Source organism: Penicillium griseofulvum, assembly GCF_001561935.1.
Source record: "Penicillium griseofulvum strain PG3 chromosome Unknown contig_79, whole genome shotgun sequence".
NCBI classification, from domain to species: domain Eukaryota; kingdom Fungi; phylum Ascomycota; class Eurotiomycetes; order Eurotiales; family Aspergillaceae; genus Penicillium; species Penicillium griseofulvum.
This window is the reverse complement of record NW_024467420.1, coordinates 1,234,348-1,252,177: the sequence shown is the minus strand read 5'-3', so window position 1 is coordinate 1,252,177 and position 17,830 is coordinate 1,234,348. Positions and strand designations below refer to the sequence as shown.

Genomic DNA, 17,830 nt, shown 5'->3' with positions numbered 1-17,830 from the left:
GGTTGCCTATCTGGGAACAGCCGCTCGCCTACTCAAAAGGGCAATTTCGACTTTATCTCAAATAGGCAGGCAGATAAAGAATGTCTATATTGGGGAAAGACGCGGGGTATTGTTTAGGCTATTAGGTACGAATTATTATAAAGAAATATACGCATCATACGAAGTACACGTGGTCTAATCTACAGTTAATATAGAAGGCGCAGTAGTATGGAACTAGAGAACTAGCGTGTTTAGTAGCTACTAGTTGTCAATTTGATCCTGCTCATCTTTACCTGATGAACCTATCCGTCAATATGCAAGGGTGAGATAGCTTAATATGTGAAATAATAAACTAAAGAAACTAAAGAAACTAGGACAATTCATCTCACAAGCTTTGACAGGTCCCCCGCAAAACCCTATCTAGGAATTACTTATCTGACTAGTGATTCTACTAGTCGGAATTCAGATGGATTTACACCCATTTGGAATTGATCTGATTTTCAATGTTGCAGCAGTGTAGCAATGTTATGGTAGCGTCGCAGTATCACATCAATCATTTTCGTGGGGATCGGCCTTACGCTTATAGGATTCAAAACTATTCATCCAGTCTTGGCGTGCGGGGGTCTAGTTTCTTTTATTTGATTGGTCCAAACAATAATAAAAATAGGCGGGGCTTGATATGGTGGCATGGTCGAGGTTGAATACTTTTGTCATTCGCTATCGGAGCGGAATGAGTCTGTGATTATCGGGCAGGTTGATCTTTGGCCTCTTTTTTTTTCTCTCCTTCTTCAATAGTCTTACCGGAAAAAAACACACCAATAATGAGTCCCTTACCTATCGTCGCTCGTGAAGAGACACACCGTCGCCCATATGGTCCTCGGTCGCGAAATGGCTGTCTGACGTGTAAACGTCGCAAGGTTCGATGCAATGAACGCAGACCTCGATGTTATCATTGCCAGCGTCTGAATCTGGAATGCGATTGGAAAGCCATCGAGCCACGACAGACCCCCGTGCAGAACGACGCCGATCCTTTCAAATCAAACGTCACTTTGGAATTAAACCATGTGTCTCCATCGCCTCACATGTTTGACTTCCAATCCATGACAGCCCCCACGGAGGGCTTTTCCATGTTCCAAAATGTCTATTTTCCTGACTTTGGTGATTTTACCACTTTGGGAAACACCTCCTATGAGCAGACCCGATCTAGCGACGCAGATTCCCCGAACTCTCAGCGCCAACGACAGTCACCACAACAATCCCCAGTCGCCAATCCGGATGTTGAAAGCTCGCTCCATTTACACCTGCCGCCAATTCTTGACCCGGTTGAGAATGGTCCGAGATGCGCTTCTGCGCGAGAGCTGCTTGAGAGCATGGCAGCCTCTTCCACGATGCTCCGCTCTTCGATCGCGGCCTTTGAAGCGATACAGTCCGGAAATGCCGGGGGGATGGCGGAATACCAGCAACACTACGACAACGCTGCGACTGAGTTGTCGCAAAAGTTTGAAAAATCCCCAGGGGAAATTATAATCAGCAATAATGAACTCAGATACGTTCTAGCTACTATCTTTTTCCTTACATACATAAATGTTAGTCCAATCACGTGCTGATTTATTGTTTTGCTTTGACTGACTTGGATCTAGTTCCTTACTGCACGATTGGATCTAGCCTATTTGAATCTCGGAAAGGCGCATAATGCGCTGCAAGCTTCCGAGAGGGGTGCATTGGGCTCCACGGGTATGTAGAATAATCCGCTAAGACGATTCTCCACTTGCTAACAAACGACGTATCAGAGCTACGAATCATCTCATGGATTCGCCTGCTAGACGCCCGTGCGGCATCGGCAGGTGGGGAAGGGGTGCTTGTCAATGACACATCTGGAATCTATACATGCACCTCGCCCCAAAATTCAACTTCCCCGAGCTCAACACCGCAAAGCATGACCTCTGCCCCAAATCCTGGAGCACACGAAGTGATTTATGATCTGCTATGCCAGCCGGGGATAGCTTTCTTCATGGAAGTCCAGACCATCACAGGCCGAATTACCAGAATCGCACATAATCACCGCAGCCGAGGGAGCGTAGAGGACGAGACTGAAGTGATGGCTATTGCTGCAGATATCCTGTCAGACCTGTCATCCTTGTATGACCGGAGACCGCCGCTCACAGATCATGCCGTGGCTGGAAGTATCGGCAATGATACTCTAGCCGAGCCGCTCGCATCCACTATTGTTCGCTCGTTCCAGACGTATATGGCTAACTTTTACGCCTGTTACATTCACCTGCATCGAGTCGCACACCGTCATTTGGTTCGTTCTAAGGCAGCGGTGGTAGCGCTGTCCAAAATCAAGGAAATAGTACATTGCATGGTCAACAATAATCAATCTATACCGGTCAACATGCTGTGGCCATTATTTCTATGGGGTACTGAGGAAGATGACTATAATGAATTCCAATGGATTCTTGAGACCATTCGTGGTCTTCAACATGTCTTCAGCAACGCAAATATGACGGCCGACGTACTACAAGAGACGCAAAGGCGACAACGTGAGGGAGGCAAGCGCGTCGACATTCGTTCTGTGTGTCTGGAGTTATTTTATACCACATTTGCTATTGTTTGAAGTCTTTCAGCTTTGCTCATCAGCTCTTGTGAACGTGACATGTGGTGGAAATGGTTATTTTGCGATTTTGTTTTTCATTCTTCTATCATCTAGCGGGCATCAATATGTATAATGTTTGATCTATATTTAAACCTTCTTGGCCTTAAGCTCCTCCTCAACAGGGAGAAGGGGTGCGACCAGGCGCACAACACGCTCTTGCTTCTCCTTGTCGGAGAACTTGGGGAATGGGCGACGGCAGTGTGCACTGGACAAGGGGTAACCACGCTCCTTGGCGATAATCCACTTCATTCCGCTGACGTCTGATGTGCCAATTCCCCATTCGGGAAGGACGAGCTTCTTCTGCAGCGCAGAGGCCTCGGCCATCTTTCCGGCCATGTAAAGATCGTAAATTTCAACCATGACCTGCCAAGTATGTCAATAATCGGTACTCATTGCCACGGACGGGGTCTGCTCTTACTCTGGGGAAAATGTTTGCAACACCTGAAATGCAACCAGTACTTCCAGCGGCAAAGGCAGCTACAAGCCAGTCACTCATTCCGGACAAACTGGTAAACTGAGCAGGCTCAAATTGTGTTGCAACTCTCTGGGCCTTTCCAACTCCACCACAAGTCAACTTGACAGCGGCAATATTGGGGTGAGCGCCAAGCTTCTCCAGCATGTCGCAGTTGACATCCAATCCGGACAAGAGATTGGGGAAGTTGTAGATAACAATGGGAATGGGGGAACGGTCGGCCACTTCCTCGAAGAAGTCGGTAATGGCCTTCTGGGTCATAGCCCAGTGGAAGATGGAAGGCACCAAAGTGAGGGCAAAATCAGCACCATTCTTGTAGGCAGCCTCGATCTGGACAAGGATGTCACGGGTGGAGCCAGCCAAGCAGCCCATTGTGACAGTGAAATCGGTCTTTCCAAGACGATCGGCGATCTCGCGAGTCTTCTTGACAAGCATGCTCTTCTCCTCGACACTAAGAGTGGCTGATTCACCGCTGGAGCCGGCGAGAACAACTATGATTCGATTAGCTGTGCCCCATAAACTCGTATCTGCACCAATCAAACTTACCGCCGTGCATGCCAGAAGTGATCATGTACTCCAGATGCCGTTCTTGGGTAGGCCAGTCAATCTCCTGTTGCTGATCATCCTGGAAGAAGGTAATGGAAGGGCCGTGAATGCCAGGGGGGAATGACTTGTTAATCTTGGTGGATGCCATAGCTGTAGAATAGATGACTGTGATATTGCGAATGATAGTATTTCTCCATAACTACGAATTTTAACAGTTATTAAGTACTACACCTTTTGCTGTAGATGTTCGCATATCTCCACATAACGGTGGGTTGAGGTCGGTGATGTGACCCGATCGGGTTGCATTGCGACGCGATCGGTTCGGTCAAATTGCGATCATCGCGATCGCAATTTTATATATCTAGTGGAGTCATGAAGAGGGGGTATCGCGTGGCGCCGGGTGGCATCGCGTGGCTTACTTAGTTCGCTTGGATTCTTCATCATTACAGGAACGAGATTGTGATAATGCAGTCAGCATATAGACCTTGTGAAGATAAACACACGCGAACCAGTGGAACCAGTGGATATCCCCTGAAGTTTAGATTTTGCGGGGAAATTACGTATGCCAAGGAAGTCAAATCGATATGTTCTATCTATCCCTTTCATACTCCATACTACTGGAGCATTGTGGTTTGGTCTATAGTGATAGATTGCAATCCGTTCCTTTCGTCCATATTATCCAAATTATCCAGATTAAAACTAAAGATAGAGAATCTTCTATATAAACAGCTCCTTGTTCTGCAAAAATATAACAGTTCATCATCCTCTCAACAGTTCTTTCTACATCTTCATTTTCATTCAAACCCACTTTTTTTTGGCATCTTCTGTGGAGTAACTTCAAGATGCTCTCCACATTAATGCAATCTGCACGGGAGCTCTCCCTCACGCGAGTCCTCTCTTTGTGCGCCATCCTCGCCGTAGCAACTCCTGCGGCAAGCGCAGCCATCACCTCTCAAGCCACGCTGGCCAAAGATGGAGCCGGACCATTTGCACACTACCGAATTGTTGCCTTGGCAAATCTAGGCAATGGTATCCTCCTAGCCTCGTACGATGGCCGCCCAGACGGAGGAGACTCCCCATCCCCGAATTCAATTATGCAGCGACGCAGTACGGATGGTGGCAAAACCTGGGGTGAACCCACCTATGTCGCCAAAGGCCAACCCAAGTCATCGTCGGCCGAACAGTACGGATTCAGCGACCCAAGCTACGTGGTCGACTCCAAGACTGGAAAGGTTTTCAATTTCCATGTCTTCTCGAAGAACCAGGGATTCCTCGGCAGTAAGGTCGGGAATGATGATACCGACCGCGATATCGTGAGCGCCGAAGTGTCCGTGTCAACCGACAATGGAGTTAGCTGGAGCACCGATCCAGAAAATCAACCCAAGTTGCCTCCTGTTGCATCTTCCCAGGCCGGTGCACCCCCTCTTATTACTAAGAATATCAAGCCGGTGGGCAGCACTGCCAACGGCGTCAAGAACGTCGGTGGAATTGCCGGCCTGTTTGCCTCATCCGGACAGGGAATTCAACTCAAGTATGGCGCCCACGCCGGACGCCTGGTTCAACAATTCCTCGGTAGAGTTGTCCAACCAAGTGGCAACGTCATCTCGCAAGCCTACAGCGTCTACAGTGACGACGGTGGCGCTACCTGGAAGAAGGGAAATGTTGTCGGCAATGGGATGGATGAGAACAAGGTCGTGGAGCTGTCCAATGGCAACTTGATGCTCAACTCGCGCCCGAGTGATGGCAGCGGATATCGCAAGGTTGCAATCTCCACCGATGGTGGTGTGAACTGGTCGACCCCAAAGACTGAGAACCAGCTTCCCGACCCAGGAAATAACGGCGCTATCGCAAGAGCGTATCCTGATGCAAAGCAGGGTTCAGCCGAAGCCAAGATCCTCTTGTTCACCAACGCAAACAGTCAGTCAAGCCGGAGCAATGGCACAATCCGCTATTCCTGTGATGACGGAAAGACCTGGTCTGCGGGTTCAGTCTTCCAGAAGGGCACAACCTCTTATTCCACAGTCACTGCCCTCGGTGGTGACCGGTACGGCATCTTTTATGAGGGTGCTGGAAACGAGCTTATCTATCTTGAAGTTTCCAAGGCGTTCATTGGAATTAACTGCTGAGGATACTGCAATTAGTCGCGTCCTTACTTGGAGGCTTGTATTGTCTTTAGGCATGTATATATGTTCTGAACCGTCATTTCCAACGGCATTTTCAGGACAGGATCCGAGAGGGGTAGATGGATAGTGGTAGAATGATTAATTTTGTAACTAGATAAATAATTGCAGAAATATCATGATGTCTATTGAATTGTTTCTCTTCGGGCAATATGGGCAGGGGTGCAAATTGCTCACAATCAATATCCGTTGTAGAGATCTCATACTTAAGAGGGCGATTGAGTGCTTGAGTAGCTGATATATATTTTGTATAACATGTGCCAGTATACCTTACTATTAGAAAACTTGACTAACAACATGGACAACAGTAGGTAGAAACAGATCCCGAAAACAATGCACGTATTATCACCAGCACTATCCAAATAATAATTGTGTACTTCCTTGTCCATGTCCAGGACTAGGTCTGGTCTTGCTATCGATCACAGCACCCCACCATTTTCCGGTGGCCCAAATTTCATCAAAAAGGACAGGAACAGAATGAAACATGCTATAACGAGATTTCTCACCCCAGTAAGCGCAGTATTCCTTCACAAAATGGCGCATATCTTCATCTGAGGTCTCGCTACCCGCTAGAAAGACGGGGATAAGGAGTTGCTTCTGTGTCTGGGATGTTCGTCGACAGCACCGAATGTGGTCAATTGTCTTGCGCACCAGTTTATTGACACTGAGAGACCGTCTTTTGCGATCGCTTTTGAATATATATTCAAGATATAGGAGCAATGCATATCGCCATGCCTCAGCACAGTGGTAACGATCTTGTTGCTCGTGGAATTGCTTTATCGCATCATCGTCAGTCAAGTTGGGGTCATTGTAACTTGACGGAGACTCTGCATCATTCTTCCACTCCATCAATTCATGTTCTATTTGTGTGATAGGAGTCATGTTGAAAGTCAGCCATTTCATGGTTAAAGCGACCTCGCACTGCTTGGCTAACTCGGCAAGTTGAAATAGATGAACCAGTAATTCTCGAGGACATCCGGTCAGATCAAAGAAAGACCATTCGTCTTGCTTCTCCCATCGCACCAAAAAGTCCAGATATGCCTGGTCCATGATAGGACTCTGTCGAGATATCAAGGCTAGTGTGGCATCCCACCTTGTTCTGGGAGTCAGCAACACAACTCTCCAGGCCAAAAGGATTTCAGGTTATTACCAAATCAACATTGCAACTTGTGACCTAATGCGAGGTGTTGTCAATGCATTTGGGCCACCATGAGCTTGGAGCACTGAGTGGGCTCGCATCAGGTGAGTTGACCAATTCCCGGTAGCAGAGAGGGCACACTAGAGATAAGTGTTAGAATTCAGCGACTTGTATTGCAGTGGGTGACTTACATCAAGAGTAAACAGTATTAGTATAGGCTCTAATAAGCTCAGTACTGGGCTACTTTGTAATGCACATTCAAGCAACTGAACGGCTTTCCGGCGATGCTCAGCGGCTTCACTTGGCCAGCTGCCATCCAAGCGTCCTAGATGCTGACAGCATAGTGCTAGAATGGAATGAAAAAGAAGGCGGGATCGTTGGGACGTCTGACGTTTGCAACGAAACGGATTCACTGCCCCAGGTATGTCCCCTGTGAGAGGCAGAACGCAAAATTCGGAGTCATCTATGGTATGATAAGCGTGATCTCTAATATAAAGCGGCTAGTCGAGTAGAAGTCTTACATAATTCAAGGAGCTTCTCATGGTCGTTAGATGAGATTTCGGATATCATAGGAACACTTTGAAGACGCGCCGAAGCATAAGGTACTATAGGTTCTTGGATAGTTCGCGGAACCACATTGCCTAGGACACTTTGCTCTGGTTCGTCTCGAAACATAGGGTCGATATTCTGACCCATTGAGTTGGTTTGTAGATTATGTAACGGGTCAACGGCCTTGTCTGCTGGAGAAAGAGGTGTCATTGTCATTCTAGGCGTTTGTGACAGACCCGACATTTCTGCTGTCAGTGTCTCCTGGGGCTCGATATCGACGAATGGAGTGGACGCAAAGATGTTAGGAAGTAGAGAATCAAATAAACCGAAATCATCGAAGAAATGTCCGTCTTGCAGCTCTAGAAAAGAAGGGGTAAGCAACATATATAGCTTTGAAACATTGCAGGGGTCTGAGCAACCGAACATACCTAGACCAGCTAAGCTATTGACCCTTTGGTGATCCTCAACGACCTCCAAGTTTGTGGGTGTAGTTCTAACCACGATCTCAGGCGAGCTTTCTGTTACAACAGGCCGGCTTGTTTGATCCTTCGGCGAGTTGGCCCTTCGACGCTTCTTTGGTCTAGACACACCCTTGACAAAGCGGAAGCGCTTAGGTGAATCTGACCGAGCGGCAAACGCAGTGGAGACAGTCTTGGGGGAGGAGTCGCTGACGATCTCCTCATTTGGTAGGTCTTTAGATGCACCTGCTGCCGAAGGATTGTCTGACCACATTCGTCTAGGGTCCCATGAAAGAGACATTGCAAAGCCACCACATCTGCGATTTTGACCAAGACATGTTGAACATCGGGGTCGACGCCGGTCGCACCTTTCGCCCGAAGAAGCACAAGTATGGCAGTCTGTCTGGGCAAATCCAAGTGAATTTGTTCTCTTTCCTTGATCAGAAATCATCCCGTCAGATGCTGAAAGTTAGTCCATTCTCCATGGTGTATTGTAAAGAAGTAAAGATCCGGCTCTCCTTCTGAATTAGGGAATTAATTTAGGCAGGTGACATTGCCGAGGAATTGACCGCGGGTCTTTCGTCATCTCTCTCTATATCGGCTCTCTCTCTACTCCGTAAACACATCTCTCTCGCTTTTTATGCTACATTTAGACTAATGCAAAAGCTAGATTCCCTGGAAAATGAGCTATCGTCAATTTATTCCATTTACTCCGTTTACCCTTCCCGAGGTTTCTCTTATCTCGCATAATACCCGACGGGTCCAGTGTTGGACACAAGAGGCCTCGCGTTAAACGAAACATTATTAATGCAAATTAACTCCCGAAATGGTTATATCAGGTATTAGTAGTACAATCATTCTAGGCCAAGATCGCCAACGCGTTCAGAGCTTGGCTTGAAGATTCCAGGCTTGATCGATCAGGTCAACTGCGGCCTGTGCACATCCATACGAGGATTGATACCCAGCACCTCCAGCGCCATAGTTATGAACCACCAGGACTCCTCCAATACGCTCCTTCTCAATACGTGTACCGCCCTCTCGGACAGGTCTCAGCCCAACTCCATGACGGATAATATCTAGATGTTCAATACCCTTTCCACCCGTCAACGCAGGGCACATCTTGACAGCTCGCTTCATGATCCGGATTGCCAGATTGGGGTCGGGTTGAGATTCCCAATTGCCCTTCTGGTAAGAGCCGCCGAGGATAGTGCCTCCACCGGCTGCTCGAGTCATGACATAGCAGGCTTCTTCATCGCCATCATCGGTTCCAGACATATCCAGCATTTTTCCTGCATCGTTCCGGACAATGACAATCTGCCCTCGGGCAGGGACAACTGTAGTGTCCTGAACTCCACCCAGCTTAGAGGCCATCAAACCGGTACAATTGACTACTAGATCAACACGGCCGTTCGGGTGGATGCCTGATGCAGTTGCATCTAGAATATGGTCGAACACCGCTCGCTTGAAAATCACTCCGTTGGACAGGCATTGGGAAACAAGCCACGGTAGGTAGATTGCCGTGTTGATGCAAACGGAGGTAAAGACGGTGGCTGAATCTATTCCTTCGCCCAGAGCCTCTTTTGGGAGTGTTCGAAACTAAGCTACGAATTAGTATCCTGGTAGCAGAAACGTTGGAAATCTTTAAAGCTCACGTTTGGAACAACCTTGGCGAACCAAGGATTGGAGGATAGCAGCTCTTTAAACCAATTGGCCGTTGCTGACCCAACATCTTTCGCTCGATTGTGAATCTCACATTCTATCCCAATCATTAGCAAAGGTGACGCGAATAGAAAGATGTATGTCCTACATACCTTGGAAATGTACTCCTGCTCCGGGGTTGTTTCTCGCGAGATCTTCAAGGGGACCCCATGTGTTTTTGTCCCACTCTGCGGCATCTGTTCCGCTGATAGATACGCTGTAATTATGAGTTAGGTATGTACAGAACTATCATAAAATCTTCAGTTGACATCATGTGTTTGACGTACGGCATGTAATTTGCACCGGCCCATGGTGATGCGTATTCGATATCATAGTCGCCAGGCATATGCTTCGCTGCAACAACGATCTTATAGCCAGACTTCCTCGACAGCAGAAGTGCCGTTGTCAGTCCAGCGACACCAGCACTGCTCAAAATATTAATAACCTGTTCTATTGTCCGGGTAATCTTCGATCAACTTACCCGATCACCACGATGTTCTTCGCCATAATGTTTTTTTTTTTCCCACTTCGAGATCCAAAACCTTCCCTAAAAATGGGAAAACGATCGTAATATAGTGAATATTGTTCTACTTGAATTGAAAGTATCTCCAAATATTTTTCCTTTCCCGATGTCACATGCCCTGCACCTAAGTGGGGACCCGATCGCTTTCCCGATCGGGAAATATCTACATTGCCCGATCGGGAATGCGAGAGATCCCCGCGTCGGCTCTAGACAGCGATAGCCACCTGCCAAATTGAGACTTACAGTATCAACCCAACTCTTTCCCGTTGTAGCGATCGCGATGTCGAGGTCATACAGAGACACTTAAAGGCCCTTATATCTACCTGAATATCTAACTTTATTCACCTCAAGCAACAGCGCCGATCCAACCCTCCAAACCCTCAACCTCCTCATAAAAACAGTCATCATGGCTACCATGGAAAAGATCTTCTCCGCCTACCAGGAGCGCCAAAATGTTCTCGCATCCAGCACCCACCCCTTCGCAAAGGGTGTCGCCTGGGTTGAGGGCGAACTCACTCCCCTCCACGAAGCCCGCATTCCCATTCTCGACCAAGGCTTCATGCACAGCGACTTGACCTACGACGTCCCCTCCGTCTGGGACGGCCGCTTCTTCCGCCTCGACGACCACATCACCCGCCTAGAAGCCAGCTGCAAGAAGATCCGCATGGAACTCCCCCTCCCCCGCGAGGAAGTCAAGAAGATCCTAGTCGACATGGTCGCACAGAGTGGCATCCGCGACGCATTCGTCGAAATTATCGTGACCCGCGGCTTGAAGGGTGTCCGCGGCGCTCGCCCCGGTGATATCGTCCCCCGTATCTATATGTTTATCCAGCCCTATGTCTGGTGCATGGAGCCTGAGGTTCAGCCCACTGGTGGCAGCGCCATTATCGCACGCACTGTGCGTCGCGTTCCTCCCGGCTGCATCGATCCCACTGTCAAGAATCTGCAATGGGGTGATCTTGTTCGGGGTCTTTTCGAGGCTGCGGATCGTGGCGCCGAATATCCTTTCCTTACTGATGGCGATACCAACCTCACTGAGGGTTCTGGATTCAATATCGTTCTTATTAAGGACAATGTCTTGTACACTCCAGCTCGCGGTGTGCTTGAGGGTGTTACCCGCAAGAGTGTGATTGATGTTGCTCATGCCAGCGGCTTGGAGATTAAGGTTGAGCTCGTGCCTGTTCAGAAGGCTTATGATGCTGATGAGATCTTCATGTGTACCACTGCTGGTGGTATCATGCCCATTACCACTCTTGATGGAAACCCCGTTGGAGATGGAAAGGTCGGACCTGTTACTAAGAAGATCTGGGATGGCTACTGGGCTATCCACTACGATGATGCCTACAGCTTCCAGATCACTTACTAGGTTACTCGTTCTGTTATTTTCACGATCCATGATGCACGGCCGATATATAGAGGTTAGGGGATCACTGCAAGCCACTGTCATCACCAGGCTACCGGTGTGGGACTGCCAATGTTATTAATGAATACAATTTTCGGAAGCAACCAAAATCAAAGTCATAGTTCAACTATAATTCCTATGATTTCACTGCTATTTCCCTTATGTAGTAACAATGACCTACCTTGCAGATGAGCCTCATTCGGCATCTCTATACCGATATTGAACAAATTAGCATGTATTTTCCTTGCTCAATACCAGGGCGACATTAATAGACTCGGAATGATTTAAACATTGAGGCCCTTGCTGCAACCTATATCTATAGACAAGGATACATTTGAGATCCTATCTATGAATATCTTTGGGATACCCTGCATCACCTAACAGTTAAGCCTGTCTTTGGAGCCATAGAGGACGCTGGATCAAAATCATTACATTATGTTACATGGAAGGATATCTAGCTAGCTTGAAGTTACATCATCTGTTCCGTATTTTTCATGGACGATGTGACATTCTCAAGAGCAATGTTCCGTTTCCTCAATGATGGTGGAAAATTTGCTGAGGACTTGCTTCAACGCAGGTCGTCGAATAGGTTTGCTGCTTTCGTTAGTGACAAACCGAGGGACCGAGGGATATTCTAGTCGACACCAACTAACCTTATGAACATATCCATTCCGCAGTCCATACAGTCCTTGATATTGCTTTCTTCTGCAAAAGCACTTAATGCGACAATGGGCGCAGAGTATCCCATCTGCCGGATAAGTCGGGTGCTCTCGAGGCCATCGAGTATTGGCATCTACATTGATTAGCATTTTGTGACCATGCGGAAACATGATCCTTACCTGGATGTCCATGAAGATTAGGTCAAACACGTCTCCCTTCTCCATATTTGTTTTGACAGTGTCATATGCCTCCTGGCCATCTTTGACAATCGTCACATCATACACCTCCTCCAGGGCGAGCATCCTAGTATCAAAGTCAGCATTTGAAAGGTCTGAAGGAAGGTTTCGTCGGCACGCACCGTCGGACTACTTCTTGGTTAACTTTGTTATCTTCAGCAACCAATACACGGATCCGTTTCGTGTCGGATGAGCTTTTATTAGATGGCAACTTTTGAGGCGATGATGCAGGAGATGATGGAACAGTCGGGGTGAAAAATGGTTGACTCAATCCAACCAAACGTGGTTGGATTTCTGACTTCTCGAATCCAGGCGCAGGGGGTTCGCTCCTAACTGATCCGTGATTTGAGGGTGTTCGCACGGTTTGTGCGAAGTCTTCCAAGGATAGGACACTTGGAGTCCGAGATTCTGGGATGCTTGAAGTATGTGTGCTTGGGGGCACTTCTTTAACATACCCCAAGGGAATTCTCAAAGTGAAAAGAGACCCCTTGCCTTCTTCACTCTCTAGTAGAATGTCACCTCCCATGATGCGGGATAGCTGAGCACAGATGCTGAGACCCAGACCAGTTCCTCCGTACTTCCGATTCAAGCCTAGATCACCTTGAACGAAAGGATCAAAAATACGCCGGTGAAGATGGGCAGGAATACCTGGCCCATTATCTTGAACTTCAAATTCAAATTTAAGCTGGCGAAGATTGGACTGTGATACCCGTTGTGCTTTAGTTGGGCTCTCGGTCGCATCGGCAGGGCCTTGCATCGACGAGTTGACACTTGAGCCGGCCTGGGACCGTATTCGTGAATGGCGTCGAGGTGACTCTTTCAGAGCCATATCATTGCTTTCAACTTTCGAATGATCCTCCACAAGGCGGATGCGGACTTCCACTTTCCCGTTCTCGGGTGTGAATTTGAGACTGTTGCTGACCAAATTGATCAATACCTGGAGGATTCGATGTTGATCACCCCAAAGGACCATGTCTGCCATTCTGCCAGACTGTGTTGAACCCAGACCTGAGGAGGTCCGTTCCAATCCGTTCTCGCGACATACACTGCCTTTTGGCTGGGTCACGCAACCAGAAACAAAGTTGACGCTAAAATCAATATGTTTCTCATTAACTTGATTTTGGAAGATGATGGCCAGTTGCGCTCGAACATCACACAACTTGAACTCCTTTTCCTCGATCTGGATAGCCTGGTCAATTTGATTCTTACTGAATGTGAGCAAATCATTCAAGAGGTGCAAGAGAAGATCGCCAGACTGATAGACCACCTGGAGCGACTTTTTGATCCGGGATAGGTCCTCCTCGCCCATACACACGGCACACATGCCGAGGATTCCATTCAAAGGAGTCTTTAGTTCATGGGATATGTTAGCGATGAACAATGTCTTGCTCTCGTTGGCGGTCTCCGCGGCCAATTTGGCCTTTTCAAGCTCTCTGGTGCGCTCAGCCACTCGCTCTTCCAGCCGATTGTACTGGATTGTGAGCTCGTCCGACATCTCATTGTAAGTCTTGGTCAACTCCGTGAGCTCATCCGTAACACAATGTCTTCTTTCTTTGACCCTAGCCGGAATCTGAAACCCTCGGGTATTTCCTTTACTGCTCGTGGTTGTGGAACTGTTGAATCGCCCCAAGGGACGTCGCAGGCGTTTTGCCCACGTGGCAGGGGAGCCTTTCTCATTCATGTGTTCCACAATTTGCTCAACTGAGCCACTTTGTCCATCGTCGACTTCGAACCCAATCCGTTGTGGCTCCGAGGCAGGACGGTGTGGTGTAGTCTCAGGCTCGACGGATTTCTGGGCTGCCGCACGCAATCTTCGTATAGGAGCAACTGCGAAGTGTGTCACCAGAGGGACAATGAGGATAATGACACCGGCTGTGCCGAAAACGCATGCAAGAATAATCTTCCGTAATCTAGCAACTGGTGTAAATGCTTCCGCGTGAGCTTTTTCTACGAGAAGAATCCATTGGACGAGTGCGTTTCGAGGACGGACTGCGCCCACAGCAACATTCGCCCCACGCTCGTTTCGACCGGACAGGTCACTCAAGGCATTATTCTCGTTCGTGTATGATTCCAACATGACTCGTAGAGCGATCGGGTATGTAGAAAGGACAAATGGCGTATCTGTTGACATGCCATTGTGCCGGTTAACTTGAGTGGGCAAAGGCGTAGGCTCGAAGACGTAGTGAACCTCTGCTCCATGAAGATCGGCGGCACGAGGGGCAGATGTGGATGTTGCCGGTTGCTCGGTGGAAGCGAAGATATTTGCTCGTTGCGACGGTCCAATGAGAAGAACTTGTCCGCTATTTCCTAATCCATCTCGCGAGCTAACAACACTCTGTAAATTCGCGGCACTAGCGACAATACTGGGGGATGATCAGTTTCGACTCTGGTGTTTCCTTTCCGTTCGAAGCAAATACTCACGTTATGAATCCCAAGAGTTCCGTATCTGAAGTGTTGTTGACAATCGGCAAGGTCAATGATATGAGAGAGAAGGAATTGTTGACTTTCAAAGGACCAAGAAGCAGTGCGGAGTCCAATCCAAGTATGTAATCGGGGAATGAATAGACAACCGTTGAATCGCTATCGCCCGACCCGGCGTGGTAAGTCAGATTTGGGTACAGGGCAGGCGGGTAGCCCAGTCCCTCATTTCCCAATTTCACGGAAGTCCCGTTCGAGTACGTGTATGGAAGGGTGATATCCGGAACAGTGTCGCTGGTCTGGTTTAACAAGATCCCAGCTCCTCCTTGGTCGTCCCTCGAATAAATGATGGCCTGGTAAAGGTCCAAGTATCCGCGACTATCAAGGGCAGATTGCACATCCACTTTCGGGTTGGTCCAATTCTCTTCGGACTTGTTTCCCGCATAGTAACGTTTCAAGGCTGATTGAATCAGGATTCGTGTGGCGATGGTTTTGCAGGTTGTTTCGAGAAGGTCCAAATTGGAAGCAATCTGACTGGCCTTGGTGGTCGCAACGAGTTCGAGGCCCTGCGATCTGCTCAAATGTTAAGACTTGTGCTGGCATATTAGGAAACAGCACATACTCGACATCCACAACAAAGTTGTAAGTAGTAAACCACTAAAATAGTCAGATGCCATTCTCAGTCCTGCGATTCAAACATTCTACCGTTGCGATGGCTAAGACCGCGACCCCCGACACTGCAGTCAACAACACCAGCAGCCCAAGCTGCACAGCAATGGGGATCCTCATCCGGTCACAAGACCAAGGATGGGTAGGATAGATAGGTTTTTCAGGTAGCTATCACGGTCAAAGGACAGATCAAGCGTGGAGGAGTCCAGATACCTATTGACAGTCAATGTCCGATGCCAAGACCAAGTTTTGTCACACTTACATTAGTTCTTCAGGTATAACCTGTTTACTTTCTCTTTTAATTCTTTCAGTTGAAGAGAGATGAAGAGAAGGAACAGAAGAAAGGTACCCAGGTGAGATGGAAATTAGAAGGTAAGACATTAGGGGGGGGGATGAAAACTGTCAAACGGCTCAAAATTGTCCCAAACAGGAAAAAACAGTCAAAAACAAGGCGAAAGTAGTCTAGACGTGGACTAGATGCATCGAGTGGCGGTTTAACAGGGATATTATGCAATTGGTATGCGACTTTTCCTATTTTATTCTATTTTATCCTGTTTTCTTAGCTGTTTTTTAATATGTCATGTTGGTATATTTGATTTTTTGCCATTTGGTGAAAATTGCCGATCAAATTCCATTGCGATTGGACAATCTGAAATCGATTGCTGCCAACTCCACACCTTTGATTGGCTATTTTTTTCGAATTTGTCAATGCCCTTGAAATGTATATCTCGCTTGTTGTATATTTCTACTCTGTAAATTATCACAGAACTAGAATAGATACTAATAAGACAACATATCCAAATTGGCTTCTCAGGGAATTAGCCCCATTACCCTTGGGGCTTGCAGTTGCACCTTCAGTTTCAGTAGTGCTAGACGTATTTTGAGTAGTCGATGTCGATGTTGATGCTGGTGTCTTTTGGGTCGCTATATTCATGTGCTCAAAGGCAATCAGGTTGGAGGTAAAGAGACTGGTGGCACTCATCTGTGCCTCCATATTGGTAGTACCATCCCATTTCTCCTTGTACCACTGTAGGCCACAAACAGTTCCATCATCTCCACCAGTACATTGTTTGGCGGCTGCCACGGCAGAGCCCTGCAATCTTTCTAGGATCTCGGATTTGGTATAAGGGGCCATAAGAGTGACACCAGCAAGGTCGGATGCAAAAATTCCCTTGAAAGCCTCCTGGTCTCGGTTGCAAGTTTTAATGATCTCGCAGCTGGTCTCTACCATGATCTTGCCACCGTACCTCTCCGGGAAGAAATTGTGGAAGCTTGTGTTGAGAAGACCATCGAGTCCTGATTTCCACTTGGATGTTTCGCCATTTGTCTTTTCTTCATGTCAGCGATCGTCGCGCATCTTCAATCCACACTTAGATACTCACCAGGTTATACATATAGGCGGCCCCACTGATATATTCTCCGTAGCTGTAAGTCCACTGCAAATCAGAGTGTGTCCCGCAATCGGATTTAACATCTACCACATCGGCAATCCTCCATTCGGTGGTGTCCAAGATCGGAACCCTAGCACTCCAGTCCCAGATCTTCTCCGCCCAGTCGGCGTAAGTCTGGTTTTTGGTATATCGGGCCAGACGCGCAGAGAGCTGAAACAGTCCTCCGTTGCTCATGGCATTCTTAACGTCGTAACCAGCCTGGAACGGAAAGATTTGCCAGCGCAAGCCGCCATCGCAGCTCTTAGTATCCCATCGCTCAATTTGGGTCCTGAATACGCCCTCGGCTAATGTCAACCATGTGGGCATCGAGGAATCCTCAGTGTATCCCAGTTCTGCGGCGGTCATAGCAGCAAGACCCCAAGCCACTTGGTCGTCATTGCCCAGATATTGGCTGTAATTCGCAGGGAAGTAGTCGTTCTCGCCACGCTGCCAATACATGCCTTGGCTCACAGCCTTGTTGTTGGAGGCATCGCCGGTAAAATACCAATATTGGATCATTGTCTGGAATAAGGGAGCGCCAAGCCACCATGTCCCATCAAGTTTGCCAGGGACATGTCCTGTCTTGTTGGAAGTGTATGTTGACATGGTGTTGAAGGCCGCAGTCGCTGCCGCATTCTTAATAGATTCTGATTTTATGTCAGCAATAATTTTTGAAACGATGTATTAATAGAATAGCCTACGCTCATCATCGGTCTTCAAATCGATTGCCGCGGCAGAGCCTGCCAGGAGGGCGACGGCAAATGTCTGGAGATTGTTGAACATCCTGCGATTACCCAGAAGCAAGACTTAGATCAG

General features: G+C 47.9%; 6 protein-coding genes across 6 annotated transcripts; 3 read left to right on the top strand and 3 right to left on the bottom strand.

Annotated features, from left to right (window-relative positions):
• Window positions 1–800: 800 nt before the first annotated feature.
• On the top strand, window positions 801–2,596 carry PGRI_004120 (Zn(II)2Cys6 transcription factor; the record flags this gene model as incomplete). Its single annotated transcript, XM_040788125.1, has 3 exons — window positions 801–1,565; window positions 1,620–1,713; window positions 1,770–2,596. 3 exons carry the CDS (start codon window positions 801–803, stop codon window positions 2,594–2,596), a joined length of 1,686 nt encoding a protein of 561 aa, XP_040651897.1.
• A 126-nt stretch (window positions 2,597–2,722) lies between these two features.
• On the bottom strand, window positions 2,723–3,801 carry PGRI_004110 (dihydrodipicolinate synthase family protein; the record flags this gene model as incomplete). Its single annotated transcript, XM_040788124.1, has 3 exons — window positions 2,723–2,998; window positions 3,054–3,598; window positions 3,654–3,801. 3 exons carry the CDS (start codon window positions 3,799–3,801, stop codon window positions 2,723–2,725), a joined length of 969 nt encoding a protein of 322 aa, XP_040651896.1.
• A 694-nt stretch (window positions 3,802–4,495) lies between these two features.
• On the top strand, window positions 4,496–5,779 carry PGRI_004100 (sialidase family protein; the record flags this gene model as incomplete). Its single annotated transcript, XM_040788123.1, has 1 exon — window positions 4,496–5,779. The coding sequence occupies one exon, from the start codon at window positions 4,496–4,498 to the stop codon at window positions 5,777–5,779; it is 1,284 nt and encodes a 427-aa protein (XP_040651895.1).
• Window positions 5,780–8,860: 3,081 nt separating this feature from the next.
• On the bottom strand, window positions 8,861–10,183 carry PGRI_004090 (FAD-dependent oxidoreductase; the record flags this gene model as incomplete). Its single annotated transcript, XM_040788122.1, has 5 exons — window positions 8,861–9,574; window positions 9,631–9,734; window positions 9,790–9,893; window positions 9,964–10,101; window positions 10,158–10,183. The coding sequence occupies 5 exons, from the start codon at window positions 10,181–10,183 to the stop codon at window positions 8,861–8,863; spliced, it is 1,086 nt and encodes a 361-aa protein (XP_040651894.1).
• A 422-nt stretch (window positions 10,184–10,605) lies between these two features.
• Window positions 10,606–11,565, top strand: PGRI_004080 (aminotransferase class IV; the record flags this gene model as incomplete). The annotated part of the gene is made up of 1 exon (XM_040788121.1): window positions 10,606–11,565. The coding sequence occupies one exon, from the start codon at window positions 10,606–10,608 to the stop codon at window positions 11,563–11,565; it is 960 nt and encodes a 319-aa protein (XP_040651893.1).
• Window positions 11,566–12,113: 548 nt separating this feature from the next.
• tcsB (putative sensor histidine kinase/response regulator TcsB/Sln1) lies at window positions 12,114–17,797 on the bottom strand (the record flags this gene model as incomplete). The annotated part of the gene is made up of 10 exons (XM_040788120.1): window positions 12,114–12,195; window positions 12,255–12,394; window positions 12,441–12,564; window positions 12,620–14,860; window positions 14,919–15,488; window positions 15,538–15,572; window positions 15,621–15,652; window positions 16,416–16,911; window positions 16,967–17,661; window positions 17,716–17,797. The coding sequence occupies 10 exons, from the start codon at window positions 17,795–17,797 to the stop codon at window positions 12,114–12,116; spliced, it is 4,497 nt and encodes a 1,498-aa protein (XP_040651892.1).
• Window positions 17,798–17,830: the final 33 nt, after the last annotated feature.